The sequence below is a fragment of the Phoenix dactylifera genome, chromosome 3 (assembly GCF_051530095.1).
Source record: "Phoenix dactylifera cultivar Ajwa chromosome 3, Ajwa_hap1_PhDact_Kaust_v1.1, whole genome shotgun sequence".
Taxonomy (NCBI): Eukaryota; Viridiplantae; Streptophyta; class Magnoliopsida; order Arecales; family Arecaceae; genus Phoenix; species Phoenix dactylifera.
In genome coordinates, this window is record NC_143192.1 from 767,718 (window position 1) to 788,363 (window position 20,646).

Below are 20,646 nucleotides of genomic sequence, written 5' to 3' on the forward strand. Positions count from 1 at the left end.
CTTAAACAAGTATTCTGACCTAGGATCCAATAGCATGATCTAGATTTGATGATAGCAGCCCCACATTGATGATCTGAATCATTGAATATGATCTACTATCTTTAAATTACTTACATATAAAAAATCATATAATTTGGTGACCTTTAGCCTATATATCAAGTGGTCAAAAATTGAATAATTTAAGTAGCATGAAATAATTTATGTCTTTTTGACTACTTGATATATAGGTTAAGGATCTTTAAATCACATGGTTTTTTATGTTAAAAAATTTAGAGCTAGTTAATTATATCCAATAGCTTAAATAAACAATGTGGTATCTCATCATCTAATTTAAATATGATCGGATTTGAGTGGAGATCCATTAGCTAAGCCAACCTCTTATATACATTACATACATATATGTCGGGGTGTGCAAAGAAACTGCAAACTGACCTAAATTGGTCATTTCAATATAGTTTGGGTCAGGTTTTTTAACATTTGGTTTGGGTTTAGTTTGGAAATTTTTTGAACTAGAAACATCGGTTTGGTTTTAATTTAAGTTTCAAGACAACCAACTTAAATCGAATCAACCCATATAAATATGTATCTTTAAGTCAATTCTTTGGTTTAGTATTGGCTTTACCTGTTCAAGTGCTCAAAAGCCCTAGTTGCCCCTAAATTGTGGGCTCTACCACCGCTTTATCACTTGAAGCCATCCTTTGCCTTTCCCTTACCAGAGTGGAGTCTTGACTTGCTCCATCCCTCACCTCTTTACCTAATTTTTTGTCTCTCTTCTCTCCTCCCCTACTAGGAAATTTAGCCAAAGAAAGCAAGTTCTCTCCCCTCCTTCGCCATGCAAAGAGGCAGAGGGAAGCGCCTCTCTCCTATTCAAGGATGATCTTAGGATTTGTAACATCTCTCTTTGTTCTCCATGTTAGTCTCTACCTGTGCTCCCAATCTTAGCATTTTTCTATTTTTTCTTGTTATGAGAAAATAGCACAACATAGTCCCTTTTGATTTGATTTCCATCTCTTCAATTTGCCATTTTGATGATTTTGCTCCATTAGGGTTTTGATTTTTTCTATGAACTTGGAATTGATAGTCGCCATTGTTGTTTTCTTTATTCAACTTTATAAATTTCAGGTTTGCTTTCTTTGGCAGAAGGAATTTGTTTCGGATTATGCGTTCATTAGATCACCATTAGGGTTATTGCTAATGGATTCCTTCCTTCAATCAAAGATTTGGATCACAATTTACATTTTTTTTTTTCAAATGCGAAGAGCTCGATTTCTGCGAGCAACAATATTACCGGATCCGCCTCTCGCCCTGCTCGATCGACTTATATCTCTACCCATCTCCCAGATCGCCCTCCAGTTCTGTCTAATTGAATAGAACCGAAGAGTCTCTTCTAAGCTCCTTTCCCAGCTTAAAATGTTCCAATAAATTTTTCAGTTTTGTTTGGATCGATTTTTGTATATTAATGATTTGATTTCAATTTCAATTTTTAAAAAATAACTTAAAATAAGTCAATTTCAAAAATAACACCAAACCAAATTGCCTCAAACTATGCACATCCTACATGTATGTATATCATTCACATATTATTACTGTTGGTCTGAGTGGGTTTGAGTCGCTTCATTCATCTTCCTTCATGGTATAATTTTTAATTAGATCAGATCCGCTGCCGTTGAGTTAGTGGACTATTGCAATTATGAAGCAATATGAAAGTAACTGCATTGTTAGTCATACTTACACCCGATCGGTACAAACCGCCATTGTACTTAAAAAAGAAAAAAAAAAAAAAAAAAAGAAAGAGAGAGGGAAAGTAACTGTATTGTACTTTGTTTTTCTATTTATTTGTTTTTGTGCACGCTGCATCCAGGTTGGACTGGTCCACCAGCTGACTGGTGGACCTGGTCCAACCCATAATCTCTCCCATTTACGTGTCTCTCCTTAGCCCAACCACTTAGATCCTCTATCCACGTGCCACCTCGAGATCCGTCCATCACTCCTCCAAAAACTCCTCGGCACCTCTCTCTCTCTCTTTCTGGGGACGCCAGATGGCCTTCGCAGCGGTGGCGCCACGGCCGCTGCGCCTCTGGCCACCGGGCGTCCGTCCACTGCCGCCCTCCCTCCGTCCCTCTCAGCCTTGCTTCTTGTCCTCCCTCCGCTCTCTACGGCTCCTGAAATCCCACCACGATCTTCCTAAACCCGTAAAAACCTTCCTTCCCCCCGCCCCTCTCCTCCTCCTCCGCCGCTCGCCGCCCTCCGCCGTCTCCGACTCCCCGAACCGCCCTTCCGTTGAGGTATAAGACCCAATGCCGTCTTCTCCCGCCCTTCCACCTTCGAAAAGTGTTATTTATCTTGTCGAAATCTTCTCCTTCTAGGGCTCCTCTGGATTCCGGCAATGGGACTCGCTAACCGCCAAGTTCGCCGGCGCCGCCAACGTCCCCTTTCTCCTCCTTCAGCTTCCCCAGATTGTCCTCAACGCCCGAAACCTCCTCGCCGGCAACAAAGCCGCCCTCTTCGCCGTCCCCTGGCTCGTGAGTGACTTCTACCTTCCTCCTCTCCACAAAGATCCTTCTTTTCTTGCTTAAGTTCTTGAGAACAGAGTTCGAAAAATTGGAGAACTGTGCCAGGGGATGCTGACTGGGTTGTTGGGAAATCTCTCGTTATTGTCCTACTTTGCGAAGAAGAAGGAGACGGAGGCCGTTCTCGTTCAGACATTGGGAGTTCTGTCGACCTACGTGGTGATCGCGCAGCTTGCGATGGCGGAGGCCATGCCCCTGCCTCAGTTTGCGGTGACGTCGGCTGTCGTTGCCTCTGGTCTTGTTCTCAACTTCTTCAATTACTTTGGCTGGCTTCATGACGGGATCTGGCGTATCTGGGAGGACTTCATTACCATTGGAGGTGTCGCCGTTCTCCCTCAGGTGAACATCGAAGCCTGTGGTTCTGAACGGGGTTAATGCAGTTCAATTCTTCTTCCCTTGATCCCGTGCATTGTGGATTTGCAGGTTATGTGGTCTACGTTTCTTCCCTATGTCCCAAACAGCATCTTCCCTGGGTTGTTTTCTGGTACTATAGCAGTTGCGGCTGTTATTATGGTAAGTTGTAAATCCAGGAGTTCCCTTTTTCACTTTTACTTATTACTTGCTTTGGAACTTGATATATTACTTGGTCTGGAACTTGATAATAAGCAAACTTTGGTGAAGAGTATGTCATTAGTAGGTTATTAAGGATAGTTGTATCGTGACAGGTCGTTGATGTTGTAAGCTGATAACTTATCAGCACCCATAGTGGTCAACCTGACTATGTATAGCGGATAGCAAAACATCCTTTTTATCTATTGTAGATATCTGGTTGGAAGGTTTTTTTATGTAGGGAAAGATTCTTGTATGGATATCATAAACTATTACGGATGCAAAACTAGAAAATCCTTTAAGTTTAACATCATCAAAGAAAAACCCAAAAGGTTCTTGATCTTCGAAGAGGAAGTTCCATCACACTATTAATGCCCTAACAAAATTTATTAGTTACACGTTAAACCTTGACAGTCTTCTTCTTTGGTATTCTTGCTCCTGATGGTACCATTTCAGTATTTGTTGTTTTTACGGTATAAGTGATGCCAGGTCATTCTAACTTTTGTTTATTGCCTGGGACTTCTCAGAATTATGTCGGCAAAATGTTTGATGTGTTGAAAGGTTGAATTTTTGTAATTTTGATAAAACCTTTCTTTGGATTTAACATCATATTGAATAAGAAATTAAGGCTTTTGATCCACTTGTGAATTTCCTGGAACAGATCTATATTGTCCTTGAAGATGTCCCAGAAGTGTATTTATCTAGGGAGGCTATCAGTTTCCTAAATGTTTTTTGAGAAGATCCATAATGTACCTGATTAGGTCCATAAACTGCCACTAATCACTATAAATTCATCTAGTCTAGGCATAATTTCTTCACCCAAGAGATAAAGCTCCCATTTGCATCTCCTGTTCATCATGGGTTTGATCAGATTCTTGCTTGCCACAATGATGCATTTTAGGCTAAACTTGATTAGATTTGATTAGTTCCAAGCTATTTGGTTCTTCTTCTAATTAATTTGCTCTTTTATCTAGTGTGTTGTGCCTTTTATTTAAACCTTTTGGGAGAAGATTCAGTATGATCTATTTTGTAATGATTTTCATACACAAACTTGAAACCATTTGTGTGGTGAGACTGTGATTCTATTTTGTGGAGGAATATTCTCTACAGCTCCTAATCTAGGCCTAGGTTTTAGGAAGCATGAATTCTTCAATTTCCATGCCATGCCCGTATTTGTACTAAATTTCTTTACTCTTTGGATACTTTTGGGATCTGTGCCCGATACTTATGCCAAGTATCCTATTTTTGAACAAAGAAAAAATGCTTAACGTACTTCTTGGATACATTTGAGATGTTGTTAGATATCTCTGGCAATGAGGTGGAGGTTTTGTTTTTCCTTTCTTTTTTTTTTTTTTTTATGAACGTTAGCTTATTGCTAATGAACTATTAATTTGAGCTTTGTGATGCCCATACTATAGTATGGAGTATGGACTACGAACTAGGGTGTATAGATTTGATTATTGATGAAGTCATGAGTTTGTGGAAGTCATGAGTTTATTGATGAATTATGTTATATTTTGACAGCCCACTATGCCTTATGGATATTTGTTCACACAGATATGTAGCAAATACTTATATACTGAGTCATATACCCTAGCTGTATTTTTATCACATTTTTTCAAATTTTATGTTGGTGTATTTGTAACTCATATCCTTGTCCATGCTTCATAGCCTAGGTCAGTTTAAAATTTTTTTAAATGCACTAGGATTGTGTTTTGAAGAGGTTTTGATGGAGTTTTATATGTTTTATGCGGGGCCCTATAGAGTTACGAGTTTTGCTAGTTTGAGAGGCTATCAGTTTATCTAGGGAGGCTATCAGTTTATCTATGTAAGCTATCAGTTTCCTAAATGTTTTTTGGGAAGATCCATAATATTCCTGATTAGGTCTGTAAACTGCCAGTAATCACTATAAAGTCATTTGGTCTAGGCATAATTTCTTCACCCAAGAGATAAACTCTCTTTTGCATTTCCTATTCATTATGGGTTTGATCAGATTCTCGCTTGCCACAACGATGTATTTTAGGCTAACTTGGTTTAGATAAGATTAGTACAAAGCTATTTGGTTCTTCTTTTAATTAATTTGCTCTTTTATCTAGTCTGTTGTGCCTTTTATTTAAATATGTTGGAGAAGGTTCAGTATGATCTATTTTCTATGTTGTTGAGTCTGTGGAAGTTTGACATTTCTTCTCACATCATTGCAAATGATAATTCACTAATTGATTAGAATAGTCCTTTCCTCAGTCAAGACAGTCAGAAGTTTTAGATAGTTGTCCCTTGTCTTGTGTGCCAGGTCGGGAGAAAGTTAATGATTTGAGATTGCATGTATCCTTCATGGGCTTGGCTTTATGTGTTTTTGATATTCTGCTTTCTCTTGGTCATTACTTTTATTAATAGGGATGCTTAGAGCTTCAAACAACAAGGGAAAAAGTAAAAAAGAAGAGAACCTGAGGGTCATCAATAAAGCCTGTGATCAATGCAGTAGACCACCTTTTTTTAAATAAGTTCATTGTTTGAAATTTATTTTGTATCAGCTTATATGCTGCTCGGTGCTTCCAAAGAAAGTTAACCCATGAACAATGCAATATCCCTACTCAATTTTATCCTTCTGGTTAGCTAAACTTATGAAGAGCTGTTTCTTTAATGCTTAACATCCATATGACGCAGCAACAATTTTGTTTAAAGCTAATGTTCTATATCCTTTAATTTTATTTTGATTTACCTCCTTTACAATTGTGTGATTTTTTGGATTTGCTAATATTCTAATGCTTCTATGAACTGGTACATTACTTACATGTAACTTTTTTTTTCCAACATGAGTGTGATGAAATTTTTGGCTAGACAGTGGTCAGTGTATCTGATACTTTCGGGTCTTTTTAATTTTTAATGGTGATACAACTCATTCATGGCAGGGATTGGTATGGATAAATGTTGATTACCAGTTTTAGCTTGCAGGACCCCATATCAACCATCCAGAAAATGTTCTGTGGTTGAATGTTTGATGTTATGGCTTAGAAAGAAAAGAAACCTATTATATGAAGCACTGACTTTTTCTCATTCTTTACTGTTTATTCCTATCTTCGGTATTTGATTATGCTTTAAAATAGGTATTCTAATTATTCAATATAAGAATTGTTAATGAAGTTATATTGTTTGAATCCAAGGTTTTAAATCCTGTGAAATGGGGCTATCCCGGTTTTTTTATGGAACGGGATGCGCCGCCATCTCGCCTCGTCCTGATACTTGGGACAGGGGATGTTGCAAGATGTGCTGATCAGAATGCTGGGATGATGGCGGGACGGTCCTGTCCCGATACATGGGATGGTGCCCCATCACGGTGTCCCACAGAACGTCCCGCCGGAACTTGAATCCTTGCTTGAATATAATACTACTTTATGTACTGTGATTCTTTTATTGTTCCATCAAGAAGTTTCTAAAATTAGTTTTTAAGTTTTAAAGTTCATGTGCCCCTTTTGATTGTGTTACTAACACATGCAGGCACGGACTGGGAAACTTTCTGATGGAGGGATAAAATTTGTTGGTTCAATATCTGGATGGACTGCAACTCTGCTTTTCATGTGGATGCCGGTAGCACAAATGGTACGGAGATGCTCTAGTTTGATTTCTTTAATATTCCACCACCTGTTACTTGGAACGTTAACCTTGAAGCTGTTTATGCAGTGGACAAATTATCTGCACCCAGATAACATTAAAGGTTTATCAGCTTTCACAATGTTGCTTGCAATGATTGGAAATGGTCTTATGATTCCACGAGCTTTATTTATTCGTGATCTGATGTGGTATTCCATCTTCTTGAGTCTTTGCTTCCTATTGTATCTCCAGTTATTAGACTTAGTTCAGTGTTTTACGAAGTATATACAAGTGATTTTTTTGACATATAGATGTCAAAGACCCAAAATAAGCATTTGTTTAATTGAGATACTTGTGTGCTTGTGATTCATATGTTCCTTTTAATAATTCAGATCTTTGCATCCTTTAGTTTTTTGATAATGGTGTTCTTTTAGACCATGAGAACAGGCTTGTTGACCAACTTACTTTGGTTATATGTTGCTGACAATATGCAAACAATTACATAATTCTTCTATTTGATTACAAATTTGTTTCAGAGCTTATACTTTGTTTGATAATTTCACTCTGATTGCAGTTTTTTTATGAACTATTCTAGCAAGTTCAGGTTATTCCTCGTAGTAGGATTTTTCAGTCCAATGTAGTTGCCATGATACTTGAAAGATAATATTAACTTTCTTGGTATGTCAGAGTCTATCTTATATTTGTTATTAAAAGTCTTATGCTGTCACAGTGACTTTGCCTCTGATATCTTTCTCTGGCTGCCCTCCACATATTCAATCACCTCAACAGGCTTTACAATTTTGTAGGTTAGTCAGAAACCTATTACTTGTTTCATGATTGTATCACTAATTATGAAAAGAGACTCAGATTTTTGGAGAAGGGTAGAGTGTCAGCCTTAATTTGAAAAGTAATCAATGCACTTAGGGAAAAAGTTATTTCTTGATAGGGAAAATATATCATCCTTGTCATTACCACTATCATTGTCCAAGCCCATTCCCATTAAATGAGTGCTATGGAGCAAAATCCAACTCAAGAGGGCTGCTTAAGAATCAAACAGAATTTCATGACTGACTGGAAACTTGACAGAAACCCTCAAAGAGTTGGTCCTGAATCCCTGGCCATGACAACTTTTAGATAGAGAGGTCCTGCCTCGAAACCTAGAAGGCCAATTGGCAGGTAAGATGGCCTACCATATTATTTTGTAGTTTAAGCTCATGCAGGCAGGACAAAATTCCCCTGGTCTTGGACAGGGTTTCAATGGGAAGGAAAGGAAAATATTATAAAGGGGGTACGTTATGGTTGCTGAACAAATTGCTATGTATTAGACAAAGGGTTGTATCCTTTGGTGGTCTTGGATAAACACAAAAGCAGATTTTATAAGCTTTTCAACAAAGTAGATTTTGAGGGACGGAATATAGAATATTTAGTAAGGCTGTTCTGACATATGTTGAATAAGAGAAATAGAGAGAATATATATATGTTTTAATTTCTTCTTCGGTTTAAATTTGATAAGCAATTTATTTTGAAGTTTTGTGATTTAGTAATAATTTGGATTGCAGGTTTACTGGTTCAGCTTGGGCAACCTTTCTTCTTGGTTGGGGAAACTTGGCCTGCACGTACTGGTAGGTTGTCTTTGTTTAATAGCTTTGAAAGAATGCGACTGATTGATTACTAACTCTATATTTTTGATCCATCATTCCAGTTTCAATAGTATCAGCAGGGAATTTTTCTTCTCAGCAACGCTTGGCTTGTTTACATGGCTAGGTTTCTTTCTCTACTCCTAACCTCATTATGCTTTCATGGTATCTATTAACACATTTTTAGTTCATTATCCCCAAACTCAATTTAGTGTATCGCGCATGACCATTAGTTATGTTGTTTTAAGTCTTGCTGATTCATGAAAACAGAGATTTGGTGAAATGTTGCTTTGGTATAGCTTTTCTTTGAAGGCTGCTTAACCTTCACTTCAAAATTTGAACGATTGAGAGGAGTATGTCAACTTGTAGTATCCCTTGATTAGAATGCTGCGACACCCCTTTGTTGGCTTTCCACCCTGAAACATCACTGACAAATGCGATCAATAATTAACAAAACTGGGTCTGTGCTGCTGTGATATGTATTACTCTTGTTAGAACTTGGAAGTGCTTTGATCGCAGGACAACTGATTATGGCTAAAACATCTTGTAATTCTTTTCTATTATTGGTTGTGCTGTGTATTATTTGATTTGAGTCTACCATTTTCAATCAGGAATGGCTCTCTGGAGGGATACGGTAGCCTACGGTTACAATTCGCCAATGACTACCTTAAAGGAATTAGTATTTGGACCATGATACAGGTACTGCCCATGGCGTATTACTGCAACATTACATGGATTATTGTTTGTTGGCCATTATTTTTGCCAGATTGTGGTCCAGTACTTCAGGTTGACATTCTGGCCTTATTCCATTCTATAGTTGCTTTGTGGAAAGCTGCATGGAGCCAAAGATGTTGGAGACCCTATGTCGAGTGAGTTTGCTTCTGTGGCAGTTATTTACCAATGTAACTGCTTGCCTTCAGCATGAATATTGTGAACAGCTGATATAAAATTTTGTAATATAGTAATTTAATAATTTGCTATGACCTTATGAATGGTTATTTTCGAACAGTGCACTCTTCATGGAGCTGGTATTGTCCCTTTTTGTTTTTTGTACGTATTTTGACTATCTATTAGACATCCTAGTGGTTATTGTTGAATTTGATTTCTATTCGGGGAGCTCATCAACAAGCCGAAGAACCCTCATTGCCAATCCTGTAGTTTCTGATTCGTATGCAGTATCACACCTCTTGGGTAGGGTGGATATGCTGATACTTTCACTGCATAGCTTTTGAGGCTTTCCTTGTGGGTGATGATGAGCCACTCCCATTTAGGACTTCTTTGGTTGGCCGAAAGAATTTTTTCTTATTGGAATATTTTTTCTGCAAAGATGATTCTTAGGAATATGATGTCTGAGAAAATGGTTTTGACATGTTTGGTTGATCATGAGAAAGTGACACATTGTAGAGTGGCTTATGTTTGGTTGAGCATCTACTTTTCTAGGAATGTTGTATGAAATATTTATTATATTCTGAATAAATGGAGAGATTTTACCCATGGGTTTTGATGGCTGAAGGGTACTTCTGAAAAAAAAGATTCCAATTTTCAACTGGTGAGAAAGTAGGTTTTTTATGCCCTTCATGAGTTTTTCTTTTCCATAAAATATGAGAATTTTATTTTCATGGGAATGCTACTTTTCTACCTTTCCTTTGAAATCTAACCAAACAAGAAGTATTTTTTTGTTTTTTGTTTGACCATACCTTCCCTTCTTTTTTTCGTGAACTAAATGAGTTCTTAGGGTTTGATTGGTTATTTCTATATGATTGGGATGTGAATCTTGTAAGATTCGTAGATTTGTCCGTTCATTTAAGCATAGCTCTGTATCAACCAAGCTATACTTAGCCAAATCTTGTGGGAATAAAAAAAATCTTCATAGATCTTTATTCCTTCATTTAGTCTAAAGGTTAGGATATGGATTGAATTTGAATAGGTTATTAGAAAAGCTAAGTTAGATGAGCCAACATGTTTGGTTTCTATGGAATTTTCAGCCCAATTCTATAGAAATATCCAAACAAACTCTTCCATCGAAGGGATGGAATAATTGATAGCTTGGTTGTTGGCCAAGGTGGCCTTTCCACAAGTGAAAGGCACAGATGAGTTCTTTGATCTATGCTTCAATATCAATTTATATGTTGAGTTCCCAAATATCACATTTCAGTTCATTGAGCGTATTTTGTGCCTTGCAATCATGGTCATGATCAGCCACCAAATGATGATCTTAGGAAACATACTGTACAAAATTTTCATATTGGATATGATGTAGTAGAAAAGAGTTATTTTTTTCCTCTCATTGATCATATCAAGCTCTAAGGCTATTTTTCCCTGGTTGTGCTTCTAATCAAAAGGCATGAATTGTGATTGAGCCATGGGGGAACTGCATACATTAATCTTTTAAAAGAAATGACATAATTTAATGCCATTGGTTAGTTGGAGTTGCCATTATAAACTTCATGATTTTATCATGCTAGAACAAATGGGATAATTTTCTGGTATCCGTTCTATATTATTTAATTTCTATATCATGTACGGAATTTAAGGTTTGCATCCATGCAAATCTAATCACCTCAATTTTCTATATTCGAAGCAAATGGATATCCATTGAGCAAAAAAGATGTTATTATATGAAGCAAAGATATTGCATCCTTATGCTTGCAAAAATTGACTAACAAAATCAGCTACCTAACCGAATTTTATAATTAAATGCTACCATCACATGGATAATACTACATATATGCTTAACCGAACTTGTTTCTGAAGGCCAAGAAACATTAGGGGAAACCATCCACCACTTATTGTTGCAGAGAAATCATATATCCAATGCACTGCATATAATTAAACAGGAGACTTGAGCTCAATCTATATCAAAAAGAGGATGGGTTTTGCTACAGTGCTCCAAAGGGTATGTTAGTTCTTTTAATGCTTCATATATTCCCGACTGTCCGATTCAATAGAAATGGCTTGGATTTGTCCACCGGCAACTGGTTGTGTCCAATTATATGCATTAGCTGGTGCAGTAAATAATTTAAACTTCAAGATCGTTTTAGTGCTGAAACAGGTTGTAGGTCCCATAAGTATCTCGAATTTAGGACCTTTTTCCAAATGCTATTCTATAGGTGTGAAAGTAGACCAGATAATATTTGTCCGTATCTATTTTCATATCTGAATTTCTCCGAATATGGTGCATGGTATATGATATATAATATATAGTTTCATTAAGAAGCATAGATATTTCAATATAAAATAAATAAATCTAGCAAAGAGTTTGAAATATGACAGTTTTAAAGAACATATGAATTCATCTCTACGCCTCGTATAACTTTTGGAGTCAAATGTGCGAGAAACCGCCTGAGATGCTTGTGCAGCTCTACCAATATCGAAATATGTCTATTAAAAAAAGTAAACAATATAATATATTCGATCTGTATATTTGCAATCTACATTAATAATAAATAAAATTTAAGATATTGGACTCATGCACAACCTGTTCTCTCTCGAAAAATCAGTAGTGAACAAGCTCCCTCCACTGATGAGGGTATACATTAGAAGGACAATTACGAGCAACCTCCTCTTCTGTCACACCCTCTTTCTTGTAATCCATCTTCAACTTTTTCTCTAATTGTTTTCATTGTGGTTAAGGGACTTCAGCACCCAGTCATGGCACTTTGGAGGGAGCACAAACTTACTTTATACCAAAGTAAATAATATTATAAATATTAAATCAAATTACATAATTATAATAGCTAGCAAATTAACATACAATATCATTGACAATTCTCTACTTGTACAAGTCGTAGTAGCTCAACCTTATACGGAGGAAACATATCATTCTACTTAGATAGTTAAGTAGATATAATTGACCTTTCCGCACAATCGATCCTAGAAAATCTACTAAATGCTTTCATCCCTTTTGATGGGATGCCGATCTTCTCACCCTCACGAAGCTGCTCGGCTGCTTGGTTCCGTACTCCGAGGGATCCTCCTCAACGAGCCTGCTAACTCTTGGATCCAACGCTGCGGTGTCCAATCCGCATGCAGTATCCACGCCTCTCGTGCCCAACCAGTATGGGGCAATAATTTCTACACTGTCGTTCTTGAGGCTCTCGGTGTTAGTGATGACAAGCTATTCCTGTTTACGGGAAATGTGATAGTAGATTCCGGCACCACTTTGACGTTCCTCCGGTCGAAGACACTGAAGCAGCTGACAACTAGGTTGCTGGGGATGGTGCCCTACCGCCGAGTGAAAGATGTGGATGGGTTCTTCGATCTATACTACGATATCAGAGGACATCTAGAGGCAGACTTCCCGGATATCACATTCCAATTCACAGGAGCGACGGTGAAATTGAGCAAGCTGAACATGGTGAGCGTGAACGGTCGACCATCAAATGATGATCTTGGGCAACAAGGTGCAGCAGAACTTTCATGTTGGCTATGACCTGGTGGAGAAGAAACTTCACTTTGCTCCTACTGATTGTATCAAGCTCTAAGGACTGTCAGGTATGCTTGTTTTCTCATTTTTAAACGTAATTAACTAGAAACGGATGGAGGGGGTCTGATAGGAAGTCTATACTAGATGCTAAGCACTCATCCAAAATCCAATTCTACGTACTCTAGAATATATAGATATCTATGCAATTGCATATCTTGTTAAAAGTGCATTAGTTTTGACGAGGGGACCATATAGTTGAGCCTTCTCGGTTAAGTGGACTACTCCACACTTAAAATCTGAAGTGTTCTCCGAAAATGTAGTACAAATGCAGTTGCTATTTTAAATTGGTTTTATCGCCCATCGAATTTGGTAGCTATATATTTTGAATATATTTTGCCATTATGTTGACATTGATAGATGCTTCACTTTTAATAGGAACATTTTATTTGATCTTTTATATACATATATTGGATTTAGGCTAAGAGGGTCCAATTAATAAGGTGGCATACTTATAATACATGATTGAATTGAAACTAAAGGAGGTGCTTTAACATGCCATACATATAAAAGTGAGAGATATAGATGGAGAAAATCTCCTATGTTTTAACATGGGAAATTAAAGGGGATTCATCTAAATTTTCTGAAAAATGCTTTGGGCCGACATTAGTGCATGCGAGAAGTTCATAGCCTCAAATATTTTCTAGCTTGACATTAGTGCATGCGAGAAGTTCATAGTCTCAAATATCTTCGGGCTTCGCCATCTCATAAGATTCTTGGATCGTTTTCTGAACCACGAGTGCCTATCCCTCGAATGTGGAACCAAAGAGAACAGAGATCTTGGAATTTCTCGGGGATCGGTTGGGAGGGCGTCGGCCAAAAAAATAGTAGAGCTTCTTGAAAAGAATTCAGACATGCATGACATATAACTCTAAAACCAGAACATATAACTCCAAAACCTCTAATACTCGAATCGATCAAACAAATAGAGAAAGATGACTCGAGAATCAAAAACCTAGGTCGGAAAAATGAAGACACCGAACACGGGAAGGGGATCCCGAGTGCAAGACAAATCTGGTGAAATTTTTACCTAGACAAATCCAGAGCCCGTAGACGGCTATATCTAGGGATTTTCTCACCAAGACAGAGAGAAGAAGGAAGAGGGGGGTTGGGGAGCTTCCACCTAGGGTTTCCAGGATTCTAGGGTCGTGGCATTTTATAAGGGGGGCAAGTAGGATGGTGTCCGACGATGCTTATAAGTGTGGTCATACACCATAGGCTTCACCCGTCATCTAGGCCTAGGTTGGCGTCCGACGATGCTTTTAAGTGTCGTCTGGCCCAAAGTTGTAAGAGAAAAATTAGTGTTAAGTAGGATGTTTAGTGAGTAGGATTCTACTGACGCTTTTTTTTGGCCTCCGACGATGCTCAGAAGCGTTATCTTACAATTTGCTTTTCACGACGCTACCTAGCATCGTCTTAGTTTCATCTCCACCGGCGCTACTAAAAAGTGTCGGCAAATTTTTGTATGCTCAGAAAATTGCCGACGCTTCTTTCTTGCGTCGGCAGAAAAGAGTCGGAAAAACTAATTTTTGCTGTAGTGATCCTACAAAAAGCCTGTACTCAAGTTTTGCAATACTCTGGTATCCTGTGTATTTAATGCACGATGTGTCATTATTTTATTTCTAGCTCGAATTTACATAATTGTAATTTCAAGTTAGATTATAATTGCGTACAAAATTAATGGGCTGGACATAATTATGCAACATCTGCATCCACATCCAAGCCAGTGGGAATTGAACGTTTGGTTTTGAGTTTTGACGGCTGAATCTGCATTTGAATTTAACTTTGAAAATTACTTTATGGGAATTTTCGAACGATTAGAAAATGTCGTCACTTGCTATGGAAATATGAGATATACTGTAATTAATGACATATGGATATATCTTTCCATCTTTGCATAGCAATCATAGTAATGTTTTTAATGTCTTTGTGGAATAGCTTCCCTTCGCTTCCCTTTCTCCCAAATGAAGGAAACAATCGAAGATCAATTATGTAAAAAAAATCAACTGATTTTCCTCTAGACCACAAATATAACAAATATTGATTTACAGCAAACAAATACCAAATAGAACCTGGATTTTCCAGGTTTCCCTCGCTCCTTCGAGTTTGCCCCTTCTCCACGAGGCGGATAGACGTCAGATCAAGTCGTCATACATGTACCCGAAAGAAATAATACTCCCTCGTTTGCCACTAGATTACTGGGAGAAGGAGATAATACTCCGCTTGGCAGCGAAGGCAGGGAGACCGTTGGCCCTGGACGGCGCCACGGATCAGGGGAAGAAGTGGGGCTTCGCAAGGGTGAAGATAGAGCTGGACATTAGCGCTCCCTTGAAGCCAGGCATGTTCGTCAATGGCAGTTCGGAGGATTGTGGGGGAAAATTCTGGCAGGCATTCGTGTATGAAAATCTGCCAGAGTATTGTTTCAGATGTGGGCAGGTTGGCCATGGAAGGGTCAACTGCGCTTCAAACTCTGCCGCGGTGGGTGAGGAGGAGATAGGAGGAAGCCACAGAGAAGGGAATGATGGAGAAAGAACAAACCTACTGAAGGCTACCATTCCAGTGGGAGGAACGGAGTTTGGGAAGGAGGAACCTTTGCTGTATGGCCCTTGGTTGGCCACTCACTGCCTCGGACAAGGGAGGATGCCCAAGGTGGACAGCCGGAAGGAGAAGCCAGCGGTCCCGTCCAGTTCCGGCTCGGCACAGGGCCCCCCTGTTCCAACCAGAAAGGGGGTGAGTCTGCCCATCGCTACGCCGGACTCGGAGGGGTGGCAATATCTATCCAAAGTGGCCCGGCGGAGGTCGTCGGAGATGGCGAAGGCGGGCGACATATCGGGCGGAGGCTTGGCTTCAAACGGCATCCCATTGGGAGGGCGGACAGTTGGGATGATGGTCCTCCATTCGAGCAGGGAGGGGAAGGGCCCAGTGGAGGTCCAGCCGTAGGAGCCCACTGGGCGGAGCCTTACAGACGGTCCGACGAAGGGGCCCAACGGGCCAGGCCCAAGTGCTTTTAAGGAAAGGGCGCCCTACGGACCGGGTCCAAGCCCGTTCAAGAGGCCTAGTGGATTCGGCCTCCCTAAGACTCGGTCGACCCAGACTCTAGACGGCCCGGCATCTTCGTCCTCATCCAAGTTTGTGCTTCCAGGGGTGCAGGATTTGGCAGCCTCCCGTTCGGCGTGTAGGGGGGATGGGGATCGCCGGCGGAGCTGAAGTTCGGCACCACCTATGGCGGCAACAGCTGATCTCCAGACTGGAGATAATCAGAGGAACCGGCAGCCGTGGACACCCAAGAAACCTTGGAGGGGTGTGGCTCGGGCAGTGCCGGTAGCGGCGGACTGGCGGAAGCGGACGGTGACGAGGCAGGATTCCGGTGAGGTTGATGAGCCTATGACCGGACATGGGAGGTTGCCATCGCTGGGTGTAGGGGATGATGGGCTAGGAGTGGGGGACGGCTCAGGCCTTGATGGGAGGACAAAGAGCAAGGCGTGCCGGCTAGCACGCCCAAATAATGGTGGCACTGATGGTGGGTCTGGGGAGGTCGGTGCGGAGGTTGAAGGTGCTAACCAGCGCCCATCAAAGCCCCTTGACCCTGTAGTGTGCCATTCGGCACAAGGAACAGTGAAGCGAGTTTCATCAATGAAGGGTCTTGTGCAGATAGGGGAGTCTGGCTGTGCTGGAGTTGGCAGTGGGCAGCGGGGGGAAGCAGAGGGCCGTGAGGAGGGGTCTGTTGACATGGCGTGCCGTTTGGCACTATTGAATAGTGAAGGGAGGCATCTCCAATTGTTGCTTCAAATGATGGATTCAGCTAAGGGGTTAAATCCTAATGTCATGTAGATTGAAGGGGAGAGGAGCGTGAAGGTAGATGTTGGTAGCGGTCTTGGGGGAGTGGACCGTGCAGCCTCATCGAGTGTATCATGAAAGTTATCCTATGGAATTGCCATGGAGCGGAAAAACCTTCCTTTGCCCCGGCTTTCCGCAGATTGGTGCATCAGCATAACCCGGATATTTTTGTTTTACTAGAGACCCGGTTATCGGGGAGGAGCCTACAAAAGGCAAGGAGGGCAGTGCCGAGGTCTTGGGGGTTCTATGCAGTGGAATCTCAAGGCCTCTCGGGAGGTATTATTGTCACTTGGGCTCAGAGCAAATGCAGAGTTGACATTTTTAATGTTTGTACTCAAGAGGTGATTATGGTAATCTTGGAGGGTAGCGGCAATCCATGGGTCCTTGCAGCTGTGTATGCTAGTACCGAGTTTAGGGAGAGGAGGATTTTGTGGGAGGAGGCTTCTCAACTGATCAGGCAGGGTCAACCTATGTTGATGGCAGGTGATTTTAACTGCATTGTCAGTGCCCAGGAGAAGATGGGAGGGAATCCCTTCACTTACAAAAGGAAAATTAAGGAGTTTCAAGATTTTCTCGACTCGAATGGATTGGTTGATTTGGGCTTTTCGGGTCCGCGGTTCACTTGGTGCAATAATCAGCAGGGATGTACCGAGTATGGGAGAGACTGGACAGAGCTTGTGCTACTGGTGGGTGGGTTCAGTGCTTCCCAGAGCATCATGTCAGACATTTGCCGAGGATAGCGTCGGACCATTATCCATTATTGGTGAGTACTGAGGCATTTATTCATGTATGTTCTCCTTTTAGATTTGAGAAGCTTTGGCTTTGCTATCCGCGATCTTGGGAGATGGTCAGGGAGGCATGGAGTGTACCGGTCAGGGGGGATGCTATGTACCGGATGTCCCGGAGACTGAAACTGACAAGAAGACGATTGAGGAGGTGGAACCACGAGGAGGTGGGGAATATTTTCAGGAGGATTGAGGATTCAGAGGAGGCTATTACCAGACTTCAGTCCTAGGAGGCCCAGAGTAGAGGTTTATCGGAGGAGGAGATGGGGGAGCTCAGATCACATTTGGCGTTGCATGATTCTCTTCTCAGACAGCAGGAGATACTCTGGAGACAGAAGTCGAGGGTACAGTGGATTTTGGAGGAGGATCGGAATACCAGATTTTTCCATCAGGCGACATTGATCAGGAGGCATCAGAACAGGATTAGAGCCATCAGAGGTGAGGATGGGCAGTTGTTGGAGGATCCGGATATGATATCGAGGATTTTGGAGAGCTTTTTCAGGGCTAGGTGGATCGAGGAGACAGGGGGTGTGGGCCCAGTAGATATTCCGATGCCTCTGGCAGGGGTGACGGAGGAGGAGATTGCAGCACTGATCAAGCCAGTATCGGAGAGGGAGATTAGGGAGACGGTCTGGTCCCTTAAGGGGGACAAAGCTCCAGGGCCGGACGGCTTTCCTCCGTTGTTCTTTCGGAGATATTGGTCGATTGTGGGACAGGACATGACGACAGCCATACAGCAGTTTTTCAGCACAGCTACATTGTCTGCTGACTGGCAGAGGACGTTTATCACATTGATATCGAAGCGGCAGGATGCTACCGAGCCGGGGCACTTTCGCCCGATTAGCCTGTGGATGACCATGTACAAGGCTACATCAAAGATACTTGCCGTTAGGTTGAGGGACATTCTCCCGAGGCTGATTAGTCCAGAGCAGGGGGCTTTTGTGGGAGGGCGGAGTATCACTGACAACGTGCTTATTGCACAGGAGTTTATGTTTGATCTTCGTAGGGCCCCAAGGAGGAGGAGCTTGATGGGGATCAAGCTTGATATAGAGAGAGCCTACGACAGGATGAGATGGAATTTTGTGGAGCAGTCCTTGCAGGGGTTTGGTTTTCCTGTGAGATGGATTAGCTGGGTCATGGAATGTGTTCGGGGCCCCTCTTTTGCTATTTTGGTGAATGGCATGCCGTCCCATTTCTTTGAGTCATCTAGAGGATTGCGACAGGGATGTCCTCTCTCCCCCCTGCTTTTCATTATCTGTGCAGATGCACTCTCGAGAGCTATTTGATTTGCTGTGTCTATGAGTGAGTTAGAGGTCTATAGGCCAGTGGAGGGGGCTACTCCGATCTCTCACATGCTATTCGCCGATGATTGCTTATTGCTAGCCCGGTCGTCTTGACAGGCCGCAGGAGTCATCAGTAGGATACTTCGGGACTATTGTGCAGTGTCGAGTCAGAGTATCAATTTGTCAAAATCAGCTATCTGCTTTAGCCCGAAGGCTACATTGGCAGTGAAGAATTCTATTTTGGAGATTTTGGGGGTAGGTGAGCAGGATGGTACTTTGAGATACTTGGGGATTCCTCTTTCAGGTCAGCGACTACGCAGCAGAAACTGCTCCTCTTTGGAGCTTAGTATCAGACATAGATTGGAGGGATGGCAGATGCATACATTATCGATGATGGGGAGGATTACTTTGGTTCAGTCAGTCCTTACTTCGATCCCTACTTACTTTCTATCCAACTCTCTCATTCCAGTGACATTTCTGAGGACTCTTGAGCAGCTCTTTAGGAACTTCATCTGGGGGAGGAGTAGGGGTAGAGGTGGGATTCACTTATTGGCATGGGAGGTTGTGTGTCAGCCGACCAGATTGGGAGGTTTGGGGGTGTAGTCATTGGTGGTAAGGCGGGAGGTTTTAGCGGCACGGCATGTAGCTAGATTTATGCTGGAGCCCGACAGCATGTGGTCCTCATTGATGAGGGCCAAGTATGGTCCTTTGTTGCCCGGGATACGGGCTGGCCGTCACCACTCACCGGTTTGGAGGGAGATGTGTGCCAGAGCCATGTTGGTGCTTCCGGAGATTAGATGGGCCATCGGGGACGGGCGATCTATCGATGTTTTGGAGGATAGCTGGGTGACTGAGCAGCCGATCAGCCGGCTGCCGATCATGGTGGATTCGACAAGGTTGAGTGGATACAGAGTATGTGACTTGATGGACTCTGCTGGGGGTCGATGGAGGACTGGGCTGATTCGGAAGGTGTTTGGGGAGCAGCTGGCAGAGTTGGTTCTGGCCCTTCCGGTACCAGCCCGGAAGGAGCCTGACAGGTTAGTTTGGAGGTCATCAGGCCGGACGCGGATACGAGCTAGGGATCTCCACGCTTTGTACAGTAGGGAGCCGGTTCGGCAGATTGAGGGAGGATGGATTTGGAGGATGCGGATTCACCCGCGCGTGGCGCTTTTCATCTGGAAGGTGGCATGGGGATGCCTACCAACCAGAAGCTTGCTAGTTCGGCGAGGAGTGCGGGTCACCCAGTTCTGTGGGGTGTGTACGGAGACTGAGGAGACTATTGATCATGCTCCTTTGCAGTGTCCTAGGGCGAGAGAGATATGGAGTAGATCACCTGCTCCCTTATCCCAAGTGGTGGAGTCGGTATAGGATATGATCCATTTGCTGAGTGTTTCTATGTGGAGTCCCAGACTTTGGGAGGGGGGATCCTCAGAGCATATCTGGCCTACCACATCTGGTTGGACAGGAATGCTGGCATATTTGAGGGCAGGCGGTCGCTTCCGAGGCTGGTGGTGGAGAGAGCTGTATTGCAGGCGAGGGAGGTCACCGCAGCTACCACGTTGTTCTCTTCTGAGATGGCCAGGGACATCTGGGGCACTCTTTCTGCTGTTATAGCGCCCAGGTTCGCCCTTGTTTCTTGGGTGCCCCCACCCTTTGGTCATCTCAAAGTGAATTTCGATGGTGGTATATCGGTGGATGGTGTATCTGGAGGTATCGGATTCGTGATCAGAGATTTTTTTGGCAGACTAGTAGCAGCCGGAGGCCGGCGCACTCCTGTGATTACTGTTGTAGGGGCAGAGCTTCGGGCTGCATGGGAGGGGCTGACATATGCGAGGAGGACCCTTGGAGCCGAGAGGGTGTATCTCGAGGGGGACTCTTCTGTGGTGATTGACTGGATCCGAGGTGTGGATAGAT

At 42.1% G+C, this 20,646-nt stretch overlaps 2 protein-coding genes across 5 annotated transcripts; both read left to right on the plus strand.

Moving 5' to 3' along the window:
- The first annotated feature begins 1,977 nt into the window (after positions 1–1,977).
- LOC103720456 (maltose excess protein 1-like, chloroplastic) lies at positions 1,978–9,352 on the plus strand. Of its 4 annotated transcripts, none has more exons than XM_039123917.3 (10): positions 1,978–2,285; positions 2,367–2,522; positions 2,619–2,909; positions 2,994–3,083; positions 6,615–6,716; positions 6,798–6,916; positions 8,267–8,329; positions 8,410–8,471; positions 8,956–9,043; positions 9,162–9,352. In XM_039123917.3, exons 1-9 carry the CDS (start codon positions 2,040–2,042, stop codon positions 9,036–9,038), a joined length of 1,212 nt encoding a protein of 403 aa, XP_038979845.2. In that variant the 5' UTR covers positions 1,978–2,039; the 3' UTR covers positions 9,039–9,043; positions 9,162–9,352. The 4 variants fall into 4 exon arrangements, 2 of the variants coding, with proteins under 2 accessions (XP_038979845.2, XP_088573464.2); XM_088717338.2 differs by having other exon boundaries at positions 2,005–2,285; positions 2,673–2,909; XR_005510792.3 differs by lacking the exon at positions 6,798–6,916.
- Positions 9,353–16,738: 7,386 nt separating this feature from the next.
- Positions 16,739–17,404, plus strand: LOC149767853 (uncharacterized). The gene has a single exon (XM_089929355.1). The coding sequence runs from the start codon at positions 16,739–16,741 to the stop codon at positions 17,402–17,404; it is 666 nt and encodes a 221-aa protein (XP_089785481.1).
- Positions 17,405–20,646: the final 3,242 nt, after the last annotated feature.

Coding starts and splice junctions, on each gene's coding strand:
- LOC103720456 (XM_039123917.3), top strand. CDS start 2,040: ATGGCCTTCGCAGCGGTGGCGCCACGGCCGCTGCGCCTCTGGCCACCG. Junction 2,286..2,366: donor CGAACCGCCCTTCCGTTGAG/GTATAAGACCCA, acceptor TTCTCCTTCTAG/GGCTCCTCTGGATTCCGGCA. Junction 6,917..8,266: donor TTTATTCGTGATCTGATGTG/GTATTCCATCTT, acceptor TTTGGATTGCAG/GTTTACTGGTTCAGCTTGGG.
- LOC149767853 (XM_089929355.1), top strand. CDS start 16,739: ATGAAAGTTATCCTATGGAATTGCCATGGAGCGGAAAAACCTTCCTTT.